The sequence below is a fragment of the Nipponia nippon genome, unplaced genomic scaffold (assembly GCF_047370975.1).
Source record: "Nipponia nippon isolate SJK-2023a ecotype South Korea unplaced genomic scaffold, ASM4737097v1 scaffold_5, whole genome shotgun sequence".
Lineage (NCBI taxonomy): Eukaryota > Metazoa > Chordata > Aves > Pelecaniformes > Threskiornithidae > Nipponia > Nipponia nippon.
Genome location: NW_028262369.1, coordinates 66564983 through 66588648, shown reverse-complemented (window position 1 = coordinate 66588648; position 23666 = coordinate 66564983). Strand labels below are relative to the sequence as shown.

General features: G+C 42.9%; 1 protein-coding gene across 1 annotated transcript in view; it reads left to right on the top strand.

The window, feature by feature from the left end:
* TMEFF2 (transmembrane protein with EGF like and two follistatin like domains 2) overlaps window positions 1–23666 on the top strand; it is a 132461-nt gene that overhangs the window by 64978 nt on the left and 43817 nt on the right. The window contains exon 5 of the mRNA XM_087733926.1: window positions 12840–12936. Coding sequence (XP_087590052.1) covers window positions 12840–12936 — 97 coding nt within the window. The remainder of the gene's footprint in view (window positions 1–12839; window positions 12937–23666) is intronic.

The following is a 23666-nucleotide window of genomic DNA, read 5'->3' as shown; positions in this document are numbered from 1 at the left end:
TAGAGAATTAATCTTCTATCACATTCCCTTCTGTAGAGAAATTTCCTAATTAAACATAGCAGAAAATTACTTTAAAAGTAGCAGGAAGAGGGCAAAAAAAAATCTTTCCTCTATTGTGGGCATGGGCAATATTAATTGAAAAATTGTAATTTATTCATGCAAAGCTTCTAACTGCACCTCATGTCTGCAGTGATTTCCCTAACATGGAACTAGCTGTGCCCCCAACAAGGACTTGTGTTAAGAAAATAGAAGAACCTACTATAATTACTGTTTTGCTTCTGGTTGGCTTGCTTTGGCTTTTCTGTTCATATTTATCTGTGTTTCCAAAGTTGAGAAAAATCCCTTGATAATTGCCTCTTCTCTAAGATCTTCTCACTGTAGCAGTTGTCACACACACTGAGAATTCTCCATTTTAATATTCTGGTCTATTAGCCGCTAAGAGCACAGAGATAAGCTGCTAAGATACCACGAAATGAAAGTCCCCTTTTTAAGCATTTTTGTTTTAAAATGACAACTTTAAATGTATTACTCTTTTTAGAAAGAAAAATCTGAGTGGATGGCATGATGGGTAATGATATGTAAATGACCATTCATGCATGAAAATCAGGGCCACAGTTGGATGTATTAAGCAGTGACTGATATAATCATTATTTTGGATTTTGCATCTGAAGAGGGGGGATTGCAGATATCAAGTGAATTGCATATTTAAAGAAAACATTCATGTGTGTGTGGAATAAAGAATGTTTTCGACATTTTTGCGTTAAGTATCCTAGTGTTATGCTGTTTGGACTTAAATAAGGTCAATATGTTGGGTTTATGCTTTTCACATTATCTCTGGCTCTCACTTTGGCAGATCCTCCCTCTGCCTGTTTGTGCAGCATGCCATCGGAGTGCCAAGTTTGTAATGTCAACTCTTTTCAGCTCCCTGCAATGCTTTTATCTACAGAAAGCTGCCTACTGCTCACATGGAGGGAGAGCTCAGGGAAAGCCAGTCGCTGGCATTTTAAAAAATATATAAAAATTCATCATCGCTGCGATCCCTTTGTCGCGCTCACGCTTACACGCGCTTCCCGCGCTAGCAGGGTGGTGCGGGAAAGTTAATGCTGCAGGTCTTGTGGAGCTGCGAGGTCAAGCCGGCAGCCCCCATCGTGGGTTGACACCGGTCCCTCTCGCCACACATCACAGCTGTGACGGGGGTGATCCCTTAACTGGCAGTTTCTCTTTCAAGGGTCGGGGCGGCTGCTGCGGGGTTTGGGGCCATGACGCTGGGGTCGCAGGTCGGGAAGGCGAGGGGCAGCACGCAGGCACTAACGCTTCGTGTGGCTGCTCCTTCATCCCCCAGCCCGCACGTTGGCGGTGCTTCTGCTGTTGATGTTACAGACAGGGAAGCAGGACCTTAACATGGGCTCAGAGTACAGCCGCTACTCAATCACCTCTGTAAATTTATAAAATTTGTGTATGTTAGTATACACGTATTGTGAGTAGTGTTGCCTAAGCGTAAGCTACAGATGCTTTGTTCTGGTGACCGGGGTGGCAGGCAGAGGGAAGGCTGGCTGAAGCTGGTCCAAAAAAATGAGGGAAGTGTCTCTGGGGATTATTGTCCGGGAGGTGACAGTATAACTCACTGCTTTGCTTCCTAGCCAGAGCTCTGCGGCCACTCTGCTTTTAAAGCACTGCTTTCGTGACGAGACTGGTAGTCAAGACTGACATAAGAAAAGGATGTGGTATTGGTAGATACTTGAGACCATGATGTTTTCTTGTCTCGTCTCATTTTGTGTTATGAACTTTAAAGAAAAAAGAAGATTCCATTTTGGAATAGGACAATACAGCTTCTGTTATACAATATCTACGTTAATAGATTCCTTCTATCAAAGGCAGAAAATAGCTGTGTTACTAAATAGAATTAATGCATCTCGACTTTGGAAAACATTATGCTAAATGTCCACGATACATTCTCTGTCCCCTTCGGCAGTAGCATATGATCAATTTTGTTACTCTGTCCTTACCTAATTATTGCTGTCGCTAATGAAGGGAAGTAGAGAAAAACATGTCTTAGTAGGTTAATAAGCCATCCAGAAAATTATATTAGCATGATCAATCCTTAATGATTATGGTTTCTCATAATGCTAGATCACCTGAAAGGTGTTTTTCATAGGAGATAGGAGGGGAAGTAGATATCGTTTTGCAGCCATTCTTCCAGGTGTGCTCAGTTGTCTTTTGGAGAGAAGAGCAGTGAAACTTTGGCTTCTGATGGTGTGCGTGTTCTGTGTTGCTTTTCATAAGTTTTTGTGAATAAGCTGGCAGTCTCAGATGAGTCTGAGCAGCTTCCAACTGGCATTTTCCCCCTTCCTCTCTCCATGATGATACACCTTCATTTGCAATCTAGTAACTTGTTTAGCATCTGTCATGATTTCTTTCATTTGTTTGTTTTTTGTCTCGTTGATGCTTCTTCAAGTGCCCGTGTATGCCAGTACTGCAGCATACTCAGGACATGTTTGTTTTGATGAAAGCATTTCTCTTAGAGCATGTCCAAGGCATCAAAATGAATAGCAGAGGGGAATGATCCTCAAACATCAGACTCTCCTCCTTTTTCTTTCTTTTTTTTTTTTTTTTTTTTTTTAAGATTTTCCCCAAATTAAACTGAATCACAGTCCTCCCTTTTAATTTGTTAATTACACTTCTGCAATGGTAATGCAATCAGTGAATATAGCTAAAGTGTTTGTGTGTGGGAATCAATATTAATGAGAAAGAGCATACTTGCAAAGTGAGATATGTATCAGCTATTTGCTTTGCATCCATCTGCCAGTGTACGGCTGCTCTAAACTTGGCCCACCTGAGCCATGCAGAGAAGTGCAGTTGTAGGAAGAGAATGGGGAGAGTCCCTCCAGGTCATTTGCTCCCTATAGTTCCCTTCTGCACTTTCCATACCCGCGGGAAGGTATGGAACAGGGTGTGCTGCCGTTCAGCTGGAAGAGGCCCACATTTGGGGCAGCACAGCCCTCGGAGAGCTCAAGCTCAAGGGTTGCGGTGCCTTGGCCAGAGCGGAAAGTCAGGGCTTTCACAGCCTGCCTGCCCTGACTGACTTCGCAGGTGACTGTGAGCGAGCTCGTAAAGGTTAATCACAACTAAGTGAGAATGAAATCTGGCATTTTCCTGCTGGGCTTCCAATTTTCTGTATGTGCAGTGTATTGAAGCTAAGTGAGATTAAATGTTTAAACCTTTCGTGCCATATGGCTCCCCCTATATCATAAACACATCTTTAAAATTATACTCAGAAGGGCAACATTGTTCTGGTATAAATGGATTCAAATCCATGCTTCTCTGCTGCTCGCATCAAGGCTGAGTTTGGCGTGCCGCACTCAACTTGTTTGTCCTGTTAGTGGAGGTCTGGGAGGTTTTTCCCTACATAGTCACGTAAATTCTGGGTGACAGCACAAAAATAGATCCCCAGTTTATCCACAGACCTGGCCCATGAAGGCTTCGTCTCCTAAATCTTTGCCACCCTACCAGGAGTGGCTGTGCTACTCATGAGCTCCCTTGCCTTTCCGCTAAGGCTTTCAGCGGTTCTGCCAGTATTTGGCATGGTTTTTGTACTGTGGACATGACTATTCTGCTGCATAAACTGTAAACCAAGGAGTACAATAAGCCAGTAATGGTGCTAGCCACGCAGTGCCTCAACTTCCCACTAATAATGGAAATAAAAAGGAAAAACACAGTTCAACTGATTTTTTCCAATTTGTCCTGAAAGGTCATCTTATTCCTGGACTTTTTCATGCAATTAACTAGTACAGTATATTTACGCATTTGTTGAAGAATAGGGTTATATAAAAGACAGGATCTATGTCGCATAAATATTGTATCTCCTCCTACAGGACTTAGAAACTTTGCAGGTGCCCTTATCTTAGCTTCTAGCAAGTTCCTTGGGTGCCCGCACTCCTGTGGACCCTGAGCTACAGCAGAGGCCCAAGGACTGCCTAGCTACAGGCCTGGGAAGGCAGAAATACCGTTACACGTGTCAGGAGGGATATTTTGACAACTAGCTCTGAGCCAGATTTTCTTTTTTCTTTAAATGGAAATTCTCACTTATAGAGAAAGACTCAAACACAGGGGTGAGCCCTGCTTGTGCAAGTTTAGAGGATCAGCTCAGCAGTGACAATTGCAGATCAGGGAGTGCTACTGCAGAAATGTTAACTTCTTCTGGGGCAGGAGATGTGAAGGGGGATTGGGGATTGCCCTTTGGATACAGGCTGAGCGCTGAGCTGGTGGAGGAAGAGGCAGGTAAGGAGCGATCCGTTGTGGCTCCCAACCACGATGGTACAGCCTGGCTGAACATGGTTTTTGACTGCCAGTTTTGGCACCTGACTGAGCTGCCTCCTTCTGAGACCCCATTGCAGAGCACGAGCTTGGCACGTGTCTTCTCGACTTCTGAGCTCCGGGGCTGCGCCTGCTCTCAGTGACTCGTGTGTGTAACCTGCATTAACACCACAGAAATAAACAGAGTGGAGTATAACATGGAAAAAAAGTGGAGTGGGGGAAGAAAACTGCACTCCTCTTGTTGAGTTCAGTGAAAGGTAGACCCAAGTCATTTTTACAGTAGAGCCACTTCACACCACCCTGATTATGTAAATGGGACATAAAGTAAATTGGACTTTCACTGGCTCTGGCACTCCCTTCTATTGCCAGAATGATATACAGAAGCCTTAGCGTAAATTAGAACCAGGACCAGTGTCTGCAGTCTGCGTTTTAGGATTTAAAACCAGTCATTTCCCAAGATAATTGTGGTGCAGTCAAGACTAGGAGCAGCTTCCTAATATTGGTTAATACCCAGATTTGGGTTTCTTCAGTGGCTTAAATAGAGTGGCATATTATCTCCTCTATAGTCTGCCTAAAAGATAGATTTGATGTCTGTGAGCAAAGACATGAAATTGCTATAGGCTTCCACTCTTGTAGCCTGCCACCTATTTGATTTATGTGATAGGTGATCTCAGATGACCCTCCAAGGCACTGAACCATTAGAGAGTTATGTTGCACAGCGATAAGAAATCTTCAGAGATACCTAAATCTTCTTTTACCACTGGGAGTTTCATCTCTTCTGGAATAAAGAACATTTTTATGTATGATGTTGCTATCTTGCTAGCCATACTAATATTCAAAAGGATACACAGACTTAAATCAAGAGCAAAGTGACAAAGACCTTAAAACCAAAGTAGTCACCAAGTGGATGCTAGACAGCTCTTTTAGGTTTTATCTTTGTTCCTTTCATTCTGTTTCTTGAAAGATGAGTAGCTGTAAGGGTTCACATTCAAGTCTTCTGTTAATCTTTCCACCAGGTAGGAAGCTGGCAAAAGCACCCTTTCAGTGCGGGAAGCCCTGGAAAGTCATATCACCCATTTGGAACTTCCTTATTGTAGGCTTTGTGAAGCCATGGGCTGGATCCTTCCTTATTTTTTTCACTGAATTTCTCTAAGTTCACTGATCCAGGTTCCTCTCTGCCTAGAATGAATAAAAGTGCTTAGAACCTCAGGTGGGATGTGGATTCTTGACAGAGGTCAGGGAAAGCACAGACAGGTAATTTCTGTGGTATACGTCCAACTGTAGCATCTTCCCCTGCAGCAGAAGGCACTGCTGACTCATATTCCTCCAACTGAACCTATATCTAATGCAGTATTTGCTTGATAGAATTTGCTGTAAATGCAATGTTACAGCATGTATATAGTCCATATGTTCCGTCCATCAGATTATCTTTGCATCATGTGTTTAGTGCATCAGGCATAAGGTATCCAGCAGTAAGCTCCTGTTTCAGGCAGTATGGGATGCACCTTCTGCCCAGACACACAAGAGGAAGAGGAGGGGCCAGAACCAGTCCCTGCTTTTCAGCAAATCCCGAAGATGCTGGGGCTCTTTCAGGTCCACAGGGACAGGGTGTTTGGCAGTTCACAGAAGGGATGAAGAGCGTTTTGAGCCTGGCGCGCTCCCCTCCCTTCTGGCACATAGAGCCAGCTAGCCACAAGTGACTCACACTTGACTCTCCCCCTGAGTAACCTTTGATGGCAGTTTTTCTGACAAATAAAAAAAGCATTATGATATTGGGTATTTTCCTGAACTGCAGCTTCCCATCTGCCTTGACACAGCGCTTAAGTTTAATGATCTGTGTGGCCAGGCAAGTCAACCTGAGGGAGGAATCAGACATCATCTTTCTCTTTGATCCTGAAAAATCTTCTGGTCTTTGCAATTAGGACTACAGTAATCTCCTTCCAGGCTCTTTAATAACGGCCTTGATTGGTGACCCGTCACACTGCATCCATCCAGCTGTGTGGGCATGTCCACTTGGTTGCTTTGTTCGCGCTGTTGGACTTATTGAAATACATGAGAGCAGGGACTGATGCCACAAAAGCTTTGGCAGCATTGCAGACATGTTTTTACAACAAGCTGTATCTATTCCTTGAAAATTCTCCTGCAAGAAAGTGATTTCTCTTTAAAATTAAATTAATGCAAGGCAGAGATGAATAGTCCCCACGTGCTATTTGGCTTTTTACTCAAAGATGTTTATGAGGGGAAGCTCTTGGCAAAATTTAAATGAGCCTCCTCTTCCTCAAGCTGGCAAATACTGTCAGTGGTGGTCATCGTACACCTTCATAAATCTGCAATGTTGGCATCCCACATACACCAGGCAAACATCAAATTTTGTAGGGGGACCGCACAAGGGTGCAATAATCACAGCTGTTTCATGTCAGCATTCAGAAAGCTTACAATAGGGTTTTATTCAATGAGCCATTCCTTTTGAAATGCCATTAGAGATATTTGCTAGGAGAAACTGGCCTCGACTAATCGTATTTAATTTTTTATCAAATGCACTGCGGGAGCAGCAGGGATATGCATGAGACAGAAACAAGCAAATGGTGTTTTATTTAGAATAAATAAACTTTGAGTAAGAATTGAATCCATTCCCTCCTGGCCACGGTTGTACAAATACAGGCAAGTCCCTACAGAGGTCTCTAGGGGGTCGTCCTGACTTCAGAGCCGGATGCTCCTGGAGACCTCCAGTTGTGCCTGCTGAAAGGAGAGAACCGCAATCAGATAGATGCAGAGGAGCAATGCTGTTCCTGTGAAACCGTTCCTGTGCCATCCACTTTTAGCCACAATAAATGATGTTCAGAGGGTGTGAAGGCTACCCATCTTGCCAGGGGAGGCCTCCAAGCCCCTGGACTGGGTGACAGCTGGAGAAGGCTTCTAAGGTTTCTAAGACATTGAGCTGTGCAAAGTGAGAGGCATGCGGCTTTGCATGGGCCCATGCCTCTCCTCACAGCAGTAGCACCTCGTCTGCAGGGCTGCCAGAGCTGCTCCGTGCCGGGGCCTGCGTTAGGGTAATTGCAACTGAAAAATTGGGGGTGGCAGGGAAAGGAAAGAAGCCAAAAGAGAATGGGAAGGAAGGCACGAGAGGAAGCAAGACAGGAGGTAAAAAATAAAGACAGAACTAGAGAGCAGCGGCGCTTAGTCATAATGTGAAACAGTTTTTATACTTGTTATTTACTGAACTCAGGGCAGTTCCCAGACACTGTTTTCTTGCACTAATTAGACTTAATTCAGGGCAGAATCTGAGCCTTCAGCACAAGGTGCGGGTGAGCTCAGCACAGGGCCTTGCACAAGAGCGAGCTGTTTCAGAAGTACTTCTTTCCTGTCCAACATAAACTCAGCATTGCACAGGACTGAAAAAACATGAATCAGCGCTACAAAAAGAATTTGTTTTTAAAAATTATAAATTCAATAGGTTCTGGTGTTTAATACACTCGCAAGCTTTTTCTCCACAGCCCTAAAGGTTAGACATACCTTTCAAAACAAATATACGTAGAAACTGAGATTCTTACACATTGAGATGATCCACTGGCTGTGATTTTAAGAAAAAATATAACCTGAGAGTCACAGTAGAAATATGAGAGCTGGAAAACACTGCAAATTGAGTCTGACCGACATCAAAGCAGTGTCAGGCTGTATCTACATGGTCTTTAGTGAGAAGATAAGAGCACATTTTATCAGCAATCTGAGCTGGCTGGATACATCTAGTTCCTCCCTGAAAACCCTGTTAGGTATTTGCATCACGCTGAAGTCATCCTATTAACCTTTTCCAGCACTTGGCTGAGAATGGCAACTTGGAGGTACCCAGGATGGGCCTGAAGCAATATAGACACTGGGAAAGGTGGTCTGGTTTCCTGGGCAGCCAGCTCAGGTATGGCACAACCCTGACACCATTTAAATAACCTGCCCATCGATAGTGGGGAGGTGGTTTCAAGGACTGACCCTTGGTGGTATGGAGAAATGTATCAAAGGCCCGTTGGTGTGAAGGAGAATATTTCAGTTCTCTGTAAGAAGTTCTGAGTCGGGTCCTGAGCTGGGTAGACACCATTTTCTTATGCGATAAGTAATTTCCCCAGCATGTTTGTGTGTGTGAGAGAGAGCAAATTTGTACTTATTGAGATGGAGCCAGACGGCAGGAGTAAAGCAGAACAAGGCATGTCAGAGTTTGGATTTATTACCCATACGGTAGGCCATTTTCTTTTCATTTTGACCGTAATGCCATTCTGAGCCTCTGCCAGACTTGGAGAGCAGAGTCATTCATGAGTTGACCCCCTGCTTCGCACCCTTCATTTTTCTCACTTTGCAGGTTTTGACCGAGCTAATGCTTTCAGGAAAAAAGACTTATTGATTAGACTGAAGTTGCTTGCAGCATCTGGGCTTTTATTGGTCAAGTTTGTGAGGTGTTTTTAGCCATTTGGTAGAGGTGCAGGTAGTGTTTGTTCTAACACGTTTAGTAAATTCTGCTGGCTTCTCTGCCCTGGTTTCACAGAGCTTTCTCACGTTGTCCACTCGCCTTGTCACGTGCCCAGAGCAGTCCTGTTAGGACTGAAGCCTGTGGCGAGATCACCTCAGCTGCTCTGAAGAGCATTCTTCCCCTCCTCATTTTAATTTGCACATTGTCTTTCATTCCAAAATACAAAAATGGCCATCAACCTGCATCTCCATGTGATTTTTATTATTACCTATATTTTATCCGCTAAAAAGTGGATATCCTGTTAGGATGAGCTAGAGCAAGCTTTGTTTGAAGTTCTTCTTTCAACAATGGCAAAGATACACCACCATGAGGAGTCAAGTCAGAGAGATAAGGACAGAGTCAAACCAATCTACCGGTGATACTTTCACTCTGTTTTTTCAGCTATGGAAACAAAGTAAAATGTCTCCAAAATGGTTTCTTTCTTGTGGGACTTGCAAGCAATACAGATATTCTTGAAATCACAACTACCTGATCTGAGCGCAGTCAGAACGCCAGAAAAGGACCAAATGATTAAAACAGGAGCTGTTGTGGTTACCACAGTCCATTGACTCTGTAAATTGTGTGTAGTGCCTTCCCAGCTAAAGAATTTATATTGCTTAGGAGATTGAGATAGTCTTTGAAGTGACTTTCAGATAATGTTAGTGACCTTCTAACCCATGTTAGCACATTTCCTGGAACTCTGGAAGTTGCTAATCTTGCTAATACAAATAGGTACTTGCAGCTTAACATTTCTCAATTGGGTGAGTAATAAGCAGTGAGCTTCAGCTCTCTGGAGCCCTACTGTGTTCCTACAGGGTCTTGGTGATAAACCACAACATGTTGCTAATATGAGAACTACGTAACGTGCATGCGGAAAAGAGAATCGTACTCCTTTTATTTTTAGAAGAGGAATCCAGAAACTAGATTATTTTTGCTAACTTTTTTTTTTTCAGTTGAGATATGAAAGCAAGTGCAAATCAGCAAGTGCAGCAAGAAAAAAAAAAGGAAAGAGTCACCTTAGAAAATGAGCATCTACTAGTCCTCAAGCTAAAAAGCAGCAGGAAATATTGGGAAAATAACTCTTTCTAAGATGTCCAGATTTATCAAAGCACTTACCTGCACAGCATGGAGAAAACAAACCCTCGCGTGTGTCAGTTGTGGGTGTGGGTGTGCTTGCCAGTGTATATGTTTGTGTAGGGAGAAAAAACACACCTTAAGGAAGTGTAAAGAATAATATTATCTGTGGTTATTGAAAACAGAAGGGGAGAGAGAGAGAGAGAGAGATAAACAGCTGTCTTTTTCAATCAAGACCGCTGCATGCTCGGACATTTAATGGCAATGTGCACATTCATTGTGGAACGCTGGATGCAGAGCTTCTTCAGAAAAATATGAAGGAGTGACCTGTTATTTTCTAGCAGAAATTAAGAACTGCATTGTGCCTTAATGTGGATGTTCCTCTCTAAATCAGTTTTCTTCAGAATGCTCAATCTTTCAAATGCCTTCCTTTAATGACTTAAATAGTTGTTTTAGTCAGCTTGTGATGTGGAACCATGTGAAGTCCCTGGTCAAACCACACCGGATGGACAGTTATAAATAGAAACATTACAAGGAGGAAAAAAAAAATAGGGCATATGTTTTTAATTAAAAGGAAATATAAGGAAAGTGATTTGCAGAATAACAGCATTTAAAAAATATAGGTCTTTTCCATAAAAAATATGTTTTCATCCTCCTGAACTGGAGCAATTGTTATATTCCTGGTAGGTAGGGAGTGCTCCGCTGTCATAGGAAGTCTTCTGCCTGTATGTCCCGTTGTACCTTCCATGCAGTCATTCGTTACAGCTCCCAAAGTATCTGCCAAATATTCTGTTCCCCTTTCACAGCTGGTGAAACTGTGGCACAGCAAAGCAGCAGATCATGTGTCCTGTCTAATGTCTTAACCACTGGAAATTCCCTGCCAAAATTGGCTGTCAAAGTTATCTCCTAGGAAAAAAATATTTCAAATTTAACATATAAATGAAACTCAGTGAAAAACCCGGGCCTGGATGCAGCTGCAGAGAAGTGGGGAGGAGCTGTACAGCAGCGTGAGCCTCCCAGTGCTGTTGGGTCAGGATCACACACTTGGCACATGAAGATGCTAATGGTGTGAGGACATGGCCCTTGGACACCCTGTCCACCTTCGTATGTTGGCTGTTATAAAATATGAGCCTGAAGAATTCCTCAGTCATTTAAGGAAACAGAAAAACCACAGCTCAGACCCTCCCTACAAAACCTGACAATGCAGTAGAACAAAAATCCAGACTATGTTTTCTGAGTTTCCCCTTTGGGTTTTTTGTACATGAACTTTGTGGATATAAAGGTAAGCAAAGTTCTACAAATGGGGCAAACCCCTATTTTTTTTTCCTTTTAGGATCATCATAATGCTCATCATAGGTAATTTTTTTTTAATTTGAATATAGTCTAAATTCAAGTAAGACTGATAAGAAATTGCTGCGGCATAGCTCATACCTAAACATATCAACATTTTCTTTGACTATATTAAGCCTTGGGAAAAACCTACGGAGACAAACCATCTACCTTAGTTATTTCTGTGGTCTGTGTCACTGTAGTATCTAAGCATATCACAATCTTTAATAAACTTGTTTCCATATTCTTTGTTGGTAGAAAGTGGTATTATTCCCATTTTACACAGTGGGGAACAGGACAGAGGTTAAATAACTTGTCCAGGTTAAGAAATCAGACATTGGGGTCACACTTTCTCTTTTAGGGGCAAAAGCCCTTTCTCCTCCAACAGCTTTGTGAAAGCTTGGGACTGTTCTTCTTTCTTGGGGAAATAATAAAAGCAGCATATTTGAAGTCAGAGCACTCCAACCCGGGAGCCTCCAGTAACACCCAGGTTAACGGGGTCTCATGCAGTGGATGCACGACATCAGGCAGGTGATTTGTCCCATCAGTGTCAGTGGGGCTACCGACACGCTTCAGCGTGTCCACCAGCCTTGGTAGGCTGGACCCAAATGTGCAGTAAGCCTGCGCCACAGTGCTGACTCCGAATGAAAGGATGACACTGCAGAGGCTGTTTATGCAGATAACATCAGTCAAAGCTGATTGATACTTTAAGTCTGGGTTAGTTTAATTATTCTGTAACCGGCAGAAGGATATCGCTAGGTACTGTGTCTTGCTAGAAAGCAGCACCTATTGAAAGATATCAGAAGGTGCTTATATACTTCAATAAAAACATAGATGATGTTTCTTTTAGATCTTTTAACAAACCCTCTTCTGGGTGCCTGCCTTAGTGGTCTCTTTCTCTCTTTCAGTACTCAGCCGTCAACATTTTTTTGCAGTCCTCTTATACCCGTATTTTTATTTTCCCCTCAGTACCTTCATGTTTTTGACTTAAGGGCCAGTTACAAACCTTACACAATTGCAGACAAGGGTGTTGACTTTCCTGGGTTTCAGATTTAACCTATGCTGGAGATCGTCCCCTCCTCTGGACAGCACTAAATCTTTCCTGCCAGAGATAACTAGTCCTTGGGGCTGGTAGCTGTGCTTCTGAAGAGAAAAATGTTTTGCCTTTGGAATGGACTAGATTGCACCACATGGCAGGTAATTTCAAAACATTTTCGAGGAAAACTTCCTCTCGGGTCCATCTCAAGGCCGTCACCGGTAAAAGACACAAGGCAGCGTGTGATGCTATCTATACACCTCCATTATTTTCCCAGGGAAGAAAGCGGTGAGGCTCCGTGGTGACACAACCTGCCCGAGCTGCAGCTTGAAGGGATCATTGTTTAAGTGGAAAAGGAAGAGGAAGGGTCTTTCTCCAGTTTTCCTTTTACTCCATAATTCAGGGAATTTATCACAGACCAACATGGAAATCTCTGCGTTGGCCCCATTCAAAAACACTGTCTGTTGGCCAGGCATCGGCTCAGTGAGCAGCACATTGAGCTGACGCGGTGAATAGATTTTTCTAGAAAGAGAGAAGTGCTTTGCTACAGTGCTGTCTTTACTAATGTATATTCTTCTGCTTTCCATTAAACAGTCAATGAAGGCTCAGGTGAAACCAATCAAAAAGAGACATCGACCTGTGACATTTGCCAGTTTGGGGCAGAGTGTGACGAAGATGCAGAAGATGTTTGGTACAGTAATTTGGTCTACTCTTCTATTTTAATGAATGTTTTATTATTTAAAGGTACTGTGGCTTAGAAAGCATTAAAAATATTAGATATTCAATTTTCCGCACCCAGAGATTCATCACACAGTGATTGAAGTGGTTATTACTCTGAAAAAAATGTATAAAACAGTCTGGTTTATAATTTTGGAACATGCACAATTTAGACAAAGTCTATAAACACAGTTATCCATTTTGTTGCTGTTATAACTTACGTTATTCCATCTGGGGTTTTACAGCTTTATACTTTGGTAAAAATAGAATTGGGAAAAATAATTGACCTAAAGCTTTTCCAGTTAAAAAATATCATTAGTGTTATCATCATGTTAATTCATGTGTGGCATTAGACACGCTGGGAAATCTGTCTCGATTTTTCCTAGTTGCTGGAGTTGAAGACCTAACCCTTGAATGTTTGAAATAATTAGAGTGTACATTTAGACATTTTCTCAATGGGAATTGTTTTATTTTTTATTTTTTAGAAGAGGTTTCAAAAAAACTTTTTTTTAATTATTATTTTAAACCTTAATCACATAAGCTGAAGGAAAATAACTCTATCTACTCAGAATTTTTTTTTTATTATTTTTTTGCTTAGAAACTATGCAAACATATATTAAGTCAACTTTAAGCTAATCATTTCATTGTGATTTTGGAACAGCCAATAGATCAAAAAAGTCGCTATTCACAGAGCTGTACTTCTAACGCTGCCTTAATGCCAAGCCTCATATTTCTATCTAAGTAATTCATACAAATTTAGAAAGACAACAAAATAATCATGCAAATGTTAGAGCTGTGGTCTGGATGATGCTTCTGCAGCTGTGGGCTGGTGGTAGCTAAAGGATGGATACAGAGACTGGGCAGTGAGATGTCAGTAACGCAATATTGTCCGAACTCTAACTTGCACGGTAGGAATGGAGCAGAGAGAGGAGTCAATGAATGAATGGTGAACATGATAACTGGGCCCAGTGTTGGGCACCTCATCCAGGCAAGGCATCCTTGCACTGCTGGTCAGGAATGAAATTATGAACATTTCTGCTGTTCAGTGAAGAAGCTTAGGAATATGGTCATCCATTTGTGCTCGTTTTGGTTTTGTCTTGCCAGGCGTTTAATAACCTCTAGTTCTAGTCTTTAAAAAACACCAAGTAAACAAAGCACAGAGGCCTTGCTCTGGCTCCAGTCATCAAAAGAAATTGGGGTGTTGAAAAACAGGAGCAAGATGCATCATGGTTATAGGTTTGCAATAACGTAATGAGATTTGTATGGAAGAAATTGCTTGGTTTTGACTTTGCTTAAGGAAGTTAGGCCAGGTGTCAGGATTTTCATTGCATCCTTCACCGGTTGTCCTTGAGAGTTTTGGTGTGCAGTGTAGAAACAAAACCATGGTAAAATTAATATATCAAAATTCACAGTCTAGTGCTCATGTTTTCATAATTAAGTGCACTTCCAAATTGGAAGGCAGGAGAAGAGAGGGGCAAGGAATAAAATTAGCTACAAGATAACATTATTAATCATAAGCACTGAGTAGCAGTGTTTATTTTTTTCCAGAAATAGCTCGATAAAATAGCCCAATCCAACTTACCCCAGTAATGTTCCCACTGCAGCTTTGGCACTATGTAATTCCTCCCCTTTAAAACAACTTCGCTTATATGGAGCAGCGTAATGACTGCAGGAGCTGAAGTTCTCAATCTTTATTGACAGCCCGTCTTTCTGCAGGGGAGGATGCTTCTTGGGGCGGGAAGCAGCGAAGGGCATTTACTAGGAAGATGCTACCAGACAAACTGTTAAAAGGCAGGAAAGCAGATTTCCGACCAGAAGTACAAAGACCATGTAAAGCCTGTTAAAGGTCTGCTTTGAAGTAAACAACTTCATATGCCGTAACAGAGCCCTGTTTTCCTGTCCCTGCCCCCTGATTAGTCTTGGATAAACGTCTTTCTAAAAAATGAGCCTTCTGGCTGTTAGCTCTTTGTTATTCTTATTTCTAGAATAAAAGCGGAGTATGTATGGGAGACCTAGATCCCTCTTTCCAATGTACGTTAATTGAATTTCCATGTTTGGCACCAGATAGACATATTCTCCTGCTCCCCCTGCCAAGATTTGGTGTGCAGAAAATGTCCTTAGATTAAGTGGGGAAAAAAAAAAAATCAGTTTATTATTTTATCACTATTTTTATGTGGATCAGATTTCAGATGTAAGCAGGGCTCCTTTAGCTATCTCACCTGAGTGATGAGGTTTGTAAAATCCAAATGGGGTCAGTGAGTCCCAGTGGCCCCGGGACCTGTTGTTACAGGGTGACAAGCCCAGCACCAGCAGTGTCCCCTATCAATCAGAAACAGTTTGAGGGTGCAGGGTCAGTGCCTGATCCATTCCAGGTAAGAGGGATGCAAGCTGGTAGCAGAGCCAGACCACAGAGAGCTGCAGGTACGAGGCTGGCTGTTTGCCTAATATTTCTAGGGTGCCAGAGTAGATCAGAGAAGAGAGCACAGGTGTGATAGCAGATGTGGTTGGGCTGCTGATGATTTAAAGTGACAATTAACATTATTCTGCATTGCCACAGTCTGTTATTCTGCAGTCCCTTGTCTCTGGTTTAACTCTTTCTTTTTTTTTTTTTTTTTGTTATTCATTGCCAGTTGTCACTCAGCTAAATTGTGCTATTGTACTGTGTCACCATTATTTTTAAATCTTTTTATTTGCATAAAAACAATCTGTTAATGGCTAGACTCCTGGGATTCTGATAGGGGGTTTGGCACATAGAAGACTACTCAAAGGGGTAAAATATGTGTGTGAAAATTTTCTGGAAAGTACAAAGAAAAGGCAGAAAAGAATCCACTGTAATAACAGGTTTTCCACGGCATGGTAAAGCACACATGTATCATTATCCTATTCTGCAGTCTAATATCACGAGAGTGAATGGAATTTGGCATTCCGTTAGTGAATCTCTTTCTCTAGGTTAAAAACAAAGACTGTTCAGTTGAAAGTCTTTAACATCTTGCTACTTTAATATGTGAAAGCTTCTTGTCACTAAGAGGATCGTGTATTACTGGCATTATTCCCACCTTTAATGCATTTTGCACCAGTGGGCTTCATGAATATTTAAAGCAGGGCAGTGGCTATGCTCTTTAGCACTGGATTGCAATCTATTGGTAAATCAGACATTTGGTGTTGCTTACTTTGGGTTTTATTTCTGAACTGGCTAAGGAATAATTGATTTTGTAAGACAGGACTACTCAACATTACACCCCGAGAGATGTACTTGAAAGGAAATAAAGAATGAAGCGTAACATTGTGAACCGTGGTGTAGTTCTAAGATCTTCCAAAAAGCATCTATGAAATACTCACTCACTGTATATAAATAGTACTCACCAAATGGAGTGCCTGCTCATCTGCTGAAGTGGCTTAGTGTCAGTGCATAACTATGTCAGAAACCTGGATTCCAGTATTAATCTCCTCCTTATGGGCCACTGAGGAAATAAGAGCACTCTACACTGGACAAGCCATGGTTCGGATAGATACTGGGCAGCTATTTCAGAGGCCCACGATGTGTCCAAGTAAGTGGAAGGAGATAAATAATAGGAAAAACCCTTCTGTTGAATTTCCTGTTGGAAAATGCCGAGAAGAGAGGACAGGAGTATTTTCTTAAAACAAGATTAAAGCCTGCAAACCTCTGACTTGTAGAGTTAATCAAAATCAAAATGATGAATTGGGGTTAAATATGCATGCTTTTCCTTTGAATTTCAATATCAGCAGGTCAGCCAGCAGCAGTCTCAAAGTGCAGGATTGCCCAGAATAAGATGCAGTTTCCTAGCTAGAAGAGAGACATGCAGAGATGTATAACGTGCTCAGGAGAGAGTGCTTTCCGTGCAGCCTGGCAGTGTCCGAGGAGGTGAGGAGGCCATCTCTGCAGATTGCTCCTCTGCCTTCCCCTTCCTCCTTCCTGGAGGCTGCAGGTGGAGGAGAGAAGCAGCAGTATCCCTGGCAGGAGGTGCCTGACCTCGAATGGGCCACTCAGGGGTCTGCACCAGTGATAAAAAGGGGTGTAAATACCCCTGCTGCTTCCCGCAACTTGGTCCCACACACCCCAAGGACTCCTCCTTGGCTCTGCCTAGGGTTTTGTGCTCTACCATAGGCACCATGCTTGTGGTAGGCAACTTTTCTCCCTCCTCACGAGCTTGGCCCATGCTGGAGGAGCCTTTTCCATTTCTCACAAATGGACAAGGATCCCACCGGGCAGGTTCCGCTCAGGAGAAGACGCTGAAGCCATTCTGTGGGGACACTGTGTCCCTGAGGGCCCAAAACTGGGAGCAGGCATCCAGGCCTGAATGAAGGGGCTTGGTATGTTCAGTGTCTAGGTCAGTGGGTGAAGGAACAAGCATCAGTCTCAGGCGTGCTGTGCAGCTGAGTGGTATTCCCAAGTGAGGTGGTGATGTTGCAGCATAATTACAGCAGGTCCCTTGTGTCCTGCACTTCTTTCCGCAAGGCTGGGACAATAAACTCCACTTACCCGCAGCAGACAGTCACACACACAGAACATATTAAGAAGATGAACTGTTTCAATCCTTCGTTTCATATTTTACTGCTAATCACTGATATATATAGTTTGGGTAAATGCTCCTATAGGCAAGTGAACAGTCTGCAACACATGAGGATGGTGAAACTGCATTCTCATGCAAATAAGCGACACTGTACATGGGAGATATTTGTGCAAATCATGCAGCTGCCATCAGCAGTGACCCCTACAATCAATATTGCTCTAGCAATCAATATTTATCTTTATTATAGTATAGAAAGAAAACGTATAAAAGAAACTAATGATTTTGCCAGCTTCTCAATCCACACAGCAATTAGGTCAGTCAGCTTTGGGTCCCTTCCCCCTTCAATCAGTTGCTCTCAACCGCAGCATCTGCAAACAAGATGCTGTACTACTATAAAGTACTAAAAGGTAGCTTGAAAACTCACATACATTACACGGGTATTGGCTGCTTCATGTTCAGCAGTGTGTATAATAACTATGTGTGACCTACTTGTTCCAGATGCAGAAACAACGAGCTACTTTAACATCTGAAATGTCCCGTGCATTATACAGTAGATATATTGCCATTTTCTGCTGCTTTCGTTTCTCTTTTAGAGAAAAAGTAGATCTTCGTTCATGGCTAGGGATAACACTTCAACATACTCATTGGACTTGTGGTTCAAATAAACAGAGTAATGGAATCATATCATTAAAAAAAAGCAACCCTGCAAAGACTTAAATTTCTGCTTAACTTGAGATCGTACCTAAGGCACAAAGTGAAGCTGCTGCTGCATAAATCTTCATGTGGAGCTTAGTAGTCATATCTAATAACAATCCAGGCAAGGGTTTACAGAGGACAGTTAAAGGGACTACAGTATGCAATCTCTGCATTGCACAGCAGGAGACGGCCAAGTGGCTTACACCCTCTTACACCCTTGTCACTTATCTTAACCCCAGCCTAATAACAGAGCTACCTCCAGTGTCTGTGCAGAAATTAGCCCACTTAACTGTAAACATTTCATTTGGTGCATTTTCTATGGTTAAAAGATTTTGAAATAAAAAGAAAGCAGCTGACTTCTAGCGTAACTGTTGAGACGCCATGTTGAGATAACTGTAGACATACCATGCAGTGGGCTAAGAGGCAGCAATACTGTAAAAATGTAGCCCAAGCAACAAGATTTGAACTGGAAATTGGTCAATGAAGGATTTACAATGAAAGACAAAACATTGGGAACATTAGAAAAAAAGCAAGATGACACCTACCTGTCCATACATGATATTTTAATTATGAAACCTGCTCAGAGGAAGGGACAGGTTGGTGGCTTCCATCAGAGGCTGGTCAGCAAGACCTGCTGTCTGGGGCGTGAGAGTTGAATAAAGAACCTGGACATGTTCCTTCATTTGGGCTGTACAAAGAAATGCCATGTGAACTGGCACAAAAGCACGAAAACTAGCAAAATACAAAAGCATAGCTTGAACTGTCCACAGCACAAACAAGAAGAAAGCTTCAGCAGTTCCAGCTTAGGTGAAAGCTTCAGGCTTACTAGCAACCACTGTCTAAACATCATGTAAGAGTCAGAAAATAAGGTCCCCAGGTGAACATTGCATGAACACCCCAGTTCCTATCAGGTTTCTTGCTGGCAAGCTACTGAGATATTGTAGGACTCTCTCAGTGAATGGTTTCAACATAAAACTAGCCCAGGTGAAAAAGTGACTTTGTGTCCAACCATAGCCAGAGAAAGATCCCCACTGACTTCTGAAAGACCTTAAATCAAACCAAAAATATGTGGTTTTCCTCTTTCTCAGCAATGAGTCTGCAGAAAGAGCAAGGGAAGATCAGGGAACAAGAAATCAGCTTTATCTTCAGAGGATGATTCTCTAAGAGCAGCTTATGATCCAGTCTTTTTGAGGAGCAGGAGGCAGGAATGAGCACGTTGTATTTCTCAACTGAATGCAGTACTAGAAAGTGCTTGGCTAGAAAGTTAATGCTTGGAAAAATGATGGCTTGTTTGGCCATCTGGTGAAATTGGTTTACTCTACATACATTTGATTTGTTTTTAGTTAAAACCAGCCATTTTTCCCAGTCAGGTAAGTTTCACAAAATCGCCTTACCATCTTTGTGTCCTTCATCCTGTGCCAAAATAGCCTATTTAATTTTGAAGTGAGACTGATTCCCAGCTCCCTTAGGATGGTGGTTTGGAGAATTTGACCTTTCTATCCATTGAGTCAACTCAGTCCTTCAGAGGTTTATGTTCATTTGACAAACTCCTGCCTTTCCAGATTCTCAGGATTTATTTTCTTAATAACATTCTCTAAAAAAAATGGTTTTAACATAAGCCAAGATTGTGTGGAGTTACTTATACTTCATAGTGTTTTATTACCAATACACTTTGGAACACTCTAGTAAATAATTCAGCCTACACAAAGAAATTGGCTATATTTTCTCTATACATTGAGGAAGTCTGTCATGTAGACTATACATCACGGCTCTAAATGTTCTCAGATAAATGCAAACCCACATTGTGTTCAATCTGTACTACTCACCCAAGTAGGTCTTTTAGGGACCCTATATGACACATACATCTCTTATCCAAAAACCAGAATCCCTAACGTTTGGTTTTGTAATAAAAAACATCTTTTGCAATTACAGCAAAACTCGCTGTGTGTCCAGGGGATAATACCCTACACAGTCATAAAGCTTATAGATTTTTTTCCTTGTGCACCTCTTTTCAGATGGTGATCTAAACTTGTGTTTTAGTTTCAGAAAGTGAACTTCCAGCTTATGGAAGTCAGTAAAAGTTTTTCCACTGACTTCAGTGAAACAAAAGTTCTCTCCCGGTATCATAACCGTGGCGTAACTTCTCAGTAGCCAGTAGAGCCTTTTGCTGGCAGAAGGGAGAACAGACTCTGTTGGAGTGTAAATGTGTAGTTGTTCACAGAGTGCAAAGGAATAAGTTGGAAATTGTGATGATAAAAGCAGAAGTTGGCTTACTGACTCCTTCAGCTGCTTCAGAGGAAATACTGATTTGTGAAAAGCCAAACATAACTTCTAAGACTTTTGGGGGTTTTCTTGTATTATCATGGTGCTATGCTCCTGTAGGAGCAAGACACAAATTCTTCTGAAATTTAAGGGGGGGAAGGCTTGTTAGACATGTAGAGCTGCTGTTTGTCTTCACAGTTACTAGTCTGTCAACATTAGAGTTGGAAAAAAAAAAAAAAAAGCTGCAATAATTTGAAAAGCATGGCTCAAAATAGCCAAATTTTCCTGTTAGGTTTCCACGGCCAAGATTCCTACCCCTACATTCAGCATGTGGTGTGTGGACGGGAGGCATGGAGGCACAGAGGGATGGATGGTCATGGCAGAGAAGTCTGGGGAAATGGGCTGGGAAAGGACAGAGGACTGTGGGACCAGGGAAAAAAACCTAAAGCTGACTTGCGGCTAGTCCATTTTGTTGTTTGCGGGAGAGCAGGGAGGAGCCGCAGCAACTGCCCATGCACAGAGGCTCGGGAGGGTTTTGGGGACACTAGCTGAAGGCAGCAGGGAGGTTCTCCTCACCTGCCTTCCCTCTGCCTGGCTTGGAGGCTGAAATGGCACGCCCAGCGTGGAGCAGGTAAACGTTTATGTGGCAGGGACAGCTGGAGGATGTGTGGGATAGCAGCTCGGCTAGCATTGAGGCTGTGGCTGTGGACTGCGTTAACGCCGATCTGTGCGTGTTACAAGGGTGCACGTGCATGGCTGGGCATTGTGTGAGACAGCAACAGCATCCCTCTCTATTTTCAGGAAATTTCTATATACAACATATACAAGTGACAGCATGGCAGAAAGCAACCACTTTATGTGCCCAGTTTAACAGGGGAGCAAATGAACCCAGGAGGTTTTTTTTTTTCACTCCTCTGACATCAGCTGTGACTGCAGTTTTCAGTCCTAGGTAGGAAAATGTAGCAGCCTTCTGAGCTCACACCTTTATTTGCATTTGAAGGAACGGTTTTGGCAGTCTGTTTTGTGCTCTTGCTGTAATACAGGGCGTCGTAAAGATCATGCCTAGCTCCTGCTGCTTTGTGGGAGGTATACGAAAGGATCCCTTTTGGCTCTGCAAGGGCAGAGCTGTGCGCGGGTGCTCCGAGGCAAAGCCACCACTTGGTTGTGTAACCTCGTGGCTGGGAGAGCCTGGGCTCACCAGGTTGTGAAAGTGCACAGAAGGGATAATATGATAATGCACATCAAATATTAATGTGCATTGACACATAATCGTCTGTGTACATCAGGGCATTACAGCACGGAAGAGCAAGTGCAGAGACCTTGGAGAGGAATGCACTTTTGCACCTTTTTTCCCTGTTTTCTTTTCCCCTTTTTGTTATTTAAAAATAATCTTTCCTCCCTGTCTGTCCCCCCCATTTAGCCAAAGTCACACCCTAGTAGTAAACTGAGCAGCGCCTTCGTGACGGCCTATTTAGTCGCAATAAAAAGCCGATTGGCCTAATGTGCAATCAAGAAAGGAGTGACGTTTATTGCTTCGGTTTTATGATGCTGTGAACTGAGCAAGATTTGGAGCCTTACAGTGCCTTCAGGGGGCAGGAGATCACCAGCAATGAATTGTATTTATACCTTTTCCAATTTCCTACTAGCATTTTAGCAATAAATAGACTGTGTTGTTATTGAGTTTTATGTAAGTATGTTTACGAAAGCAGGAATACAACTTTGTAGCTCAGAATTACATGTGTTGGCTAACTAGATCAGCAGAGAGAATAACTATGTAAAGTACTGGGAAAGCACTTTCCAATTTATTATCAAATGTCTTAGTAGAATGCTTCATCTCTTCCATCCCACTTTATGTTAACTATTAAATTAAAACTGCATCCATTGCAGAAGGTCGGAGGCTCCTTCACACACCCATGTTAGAACATCAAGGCCATGATTTGTTCACACATCTAAGCCATTAAAAATACATCCCATGCATTAAATATGAGCCTCAGGAGAACTCAATAGGAGCTGACGCGCAAGGGCTGACCTCGGCTCTCACGGCCCCTGCAGGGTGGCAGGTGTCCCTTCCCCACGGCATCCATCTACTGCCCTGGTCCTTTCCCACGTGCAAGTCACAGCTAAAAGCCTGTGTGAGATGCGTCTAGATGTACAGGCTTAATTGCTGTCTCTCAGCCTGCCCATTTTGTAACGAAGCTCTCCCATGCGGAGGAGCACGGGTGCCCCAGGGACACCCGTCCCGGCCAGGGTGCAGTGCTTGCAGCGTGTCCCTTTCGGGAGCTGCAGGTGGATTCCAGTGCTCCCTGTCCCAGACCTGAAGATGGTTACTCTCATCTGGTTAGTTTGCTGGCAAGGACGTGCTCTTGAGACGGCACGTTTCATTCATTTGTTCATCTTCCTTTCCCTGGCAGTGGTACTTTCCCCCTGGGGCTTGATCCCAAAGGCAGTTAGCTGCTGTGGTCATCATGAGACAGCAAGACAAGAGGCAGCGTCCCCAGCCATTAGTAATATCTACTTTTGTACAGCAGCTTTCACCTACAGACCTGAATGCTCTGAGGAAAAAGAGGGTTACTACTGCTCTCTCCTTCTTGCACGTGCAGTGATTTGAATGGGGTTGCATCAGTCCCAGTCTCATACCTATGGGCCGAGATCTCATTTCATCACTGTGCAGGATGACATGAGGTTATCTTGCCTTACTTCTGTCTGTGCAGGAGGTGCAAACAAGGTCTGAAGGAAAGCCTGGAGTATCCTCTTAAAATTTTATTAAATAGCTGGACTGGATTTTGTTTTGTAATTTAAGTCACCCTACCAAGCAGGATAGCCTGGAGTACGCAGCCAGTTCAGATGGTGCTGCCTCAGGCAGGTCTCCTCAGAAGCAGGAGGCACACGTGTTGGAGGATGCAGAGCAGTTTATGGTGAGAGTTAGTCTGATTTTGCACGTGTGGAGGGAGCCTTTACAAGGAAGGATTATTTTACCATTGTCGTCTTCGCACTAGTTTTAGGAAGGTCAGTTCTAAGCCTGCCTTGCCTTCCCCACTGGCAACGGATGGCTCACGTGCTGCGTGGGACGGGGCTTGCAATGCGCTGGTCTCTGCTGGCAGGAGGGCTGTCATCCCTTTAGTCTCACTGGTAAATCAGGGTCTGCGTTCAGAAGTAACTTCTGGTGTAGTTAACAAAGCTGTTACCAGAAATTTGCCATTGGTCCCATCCCAGT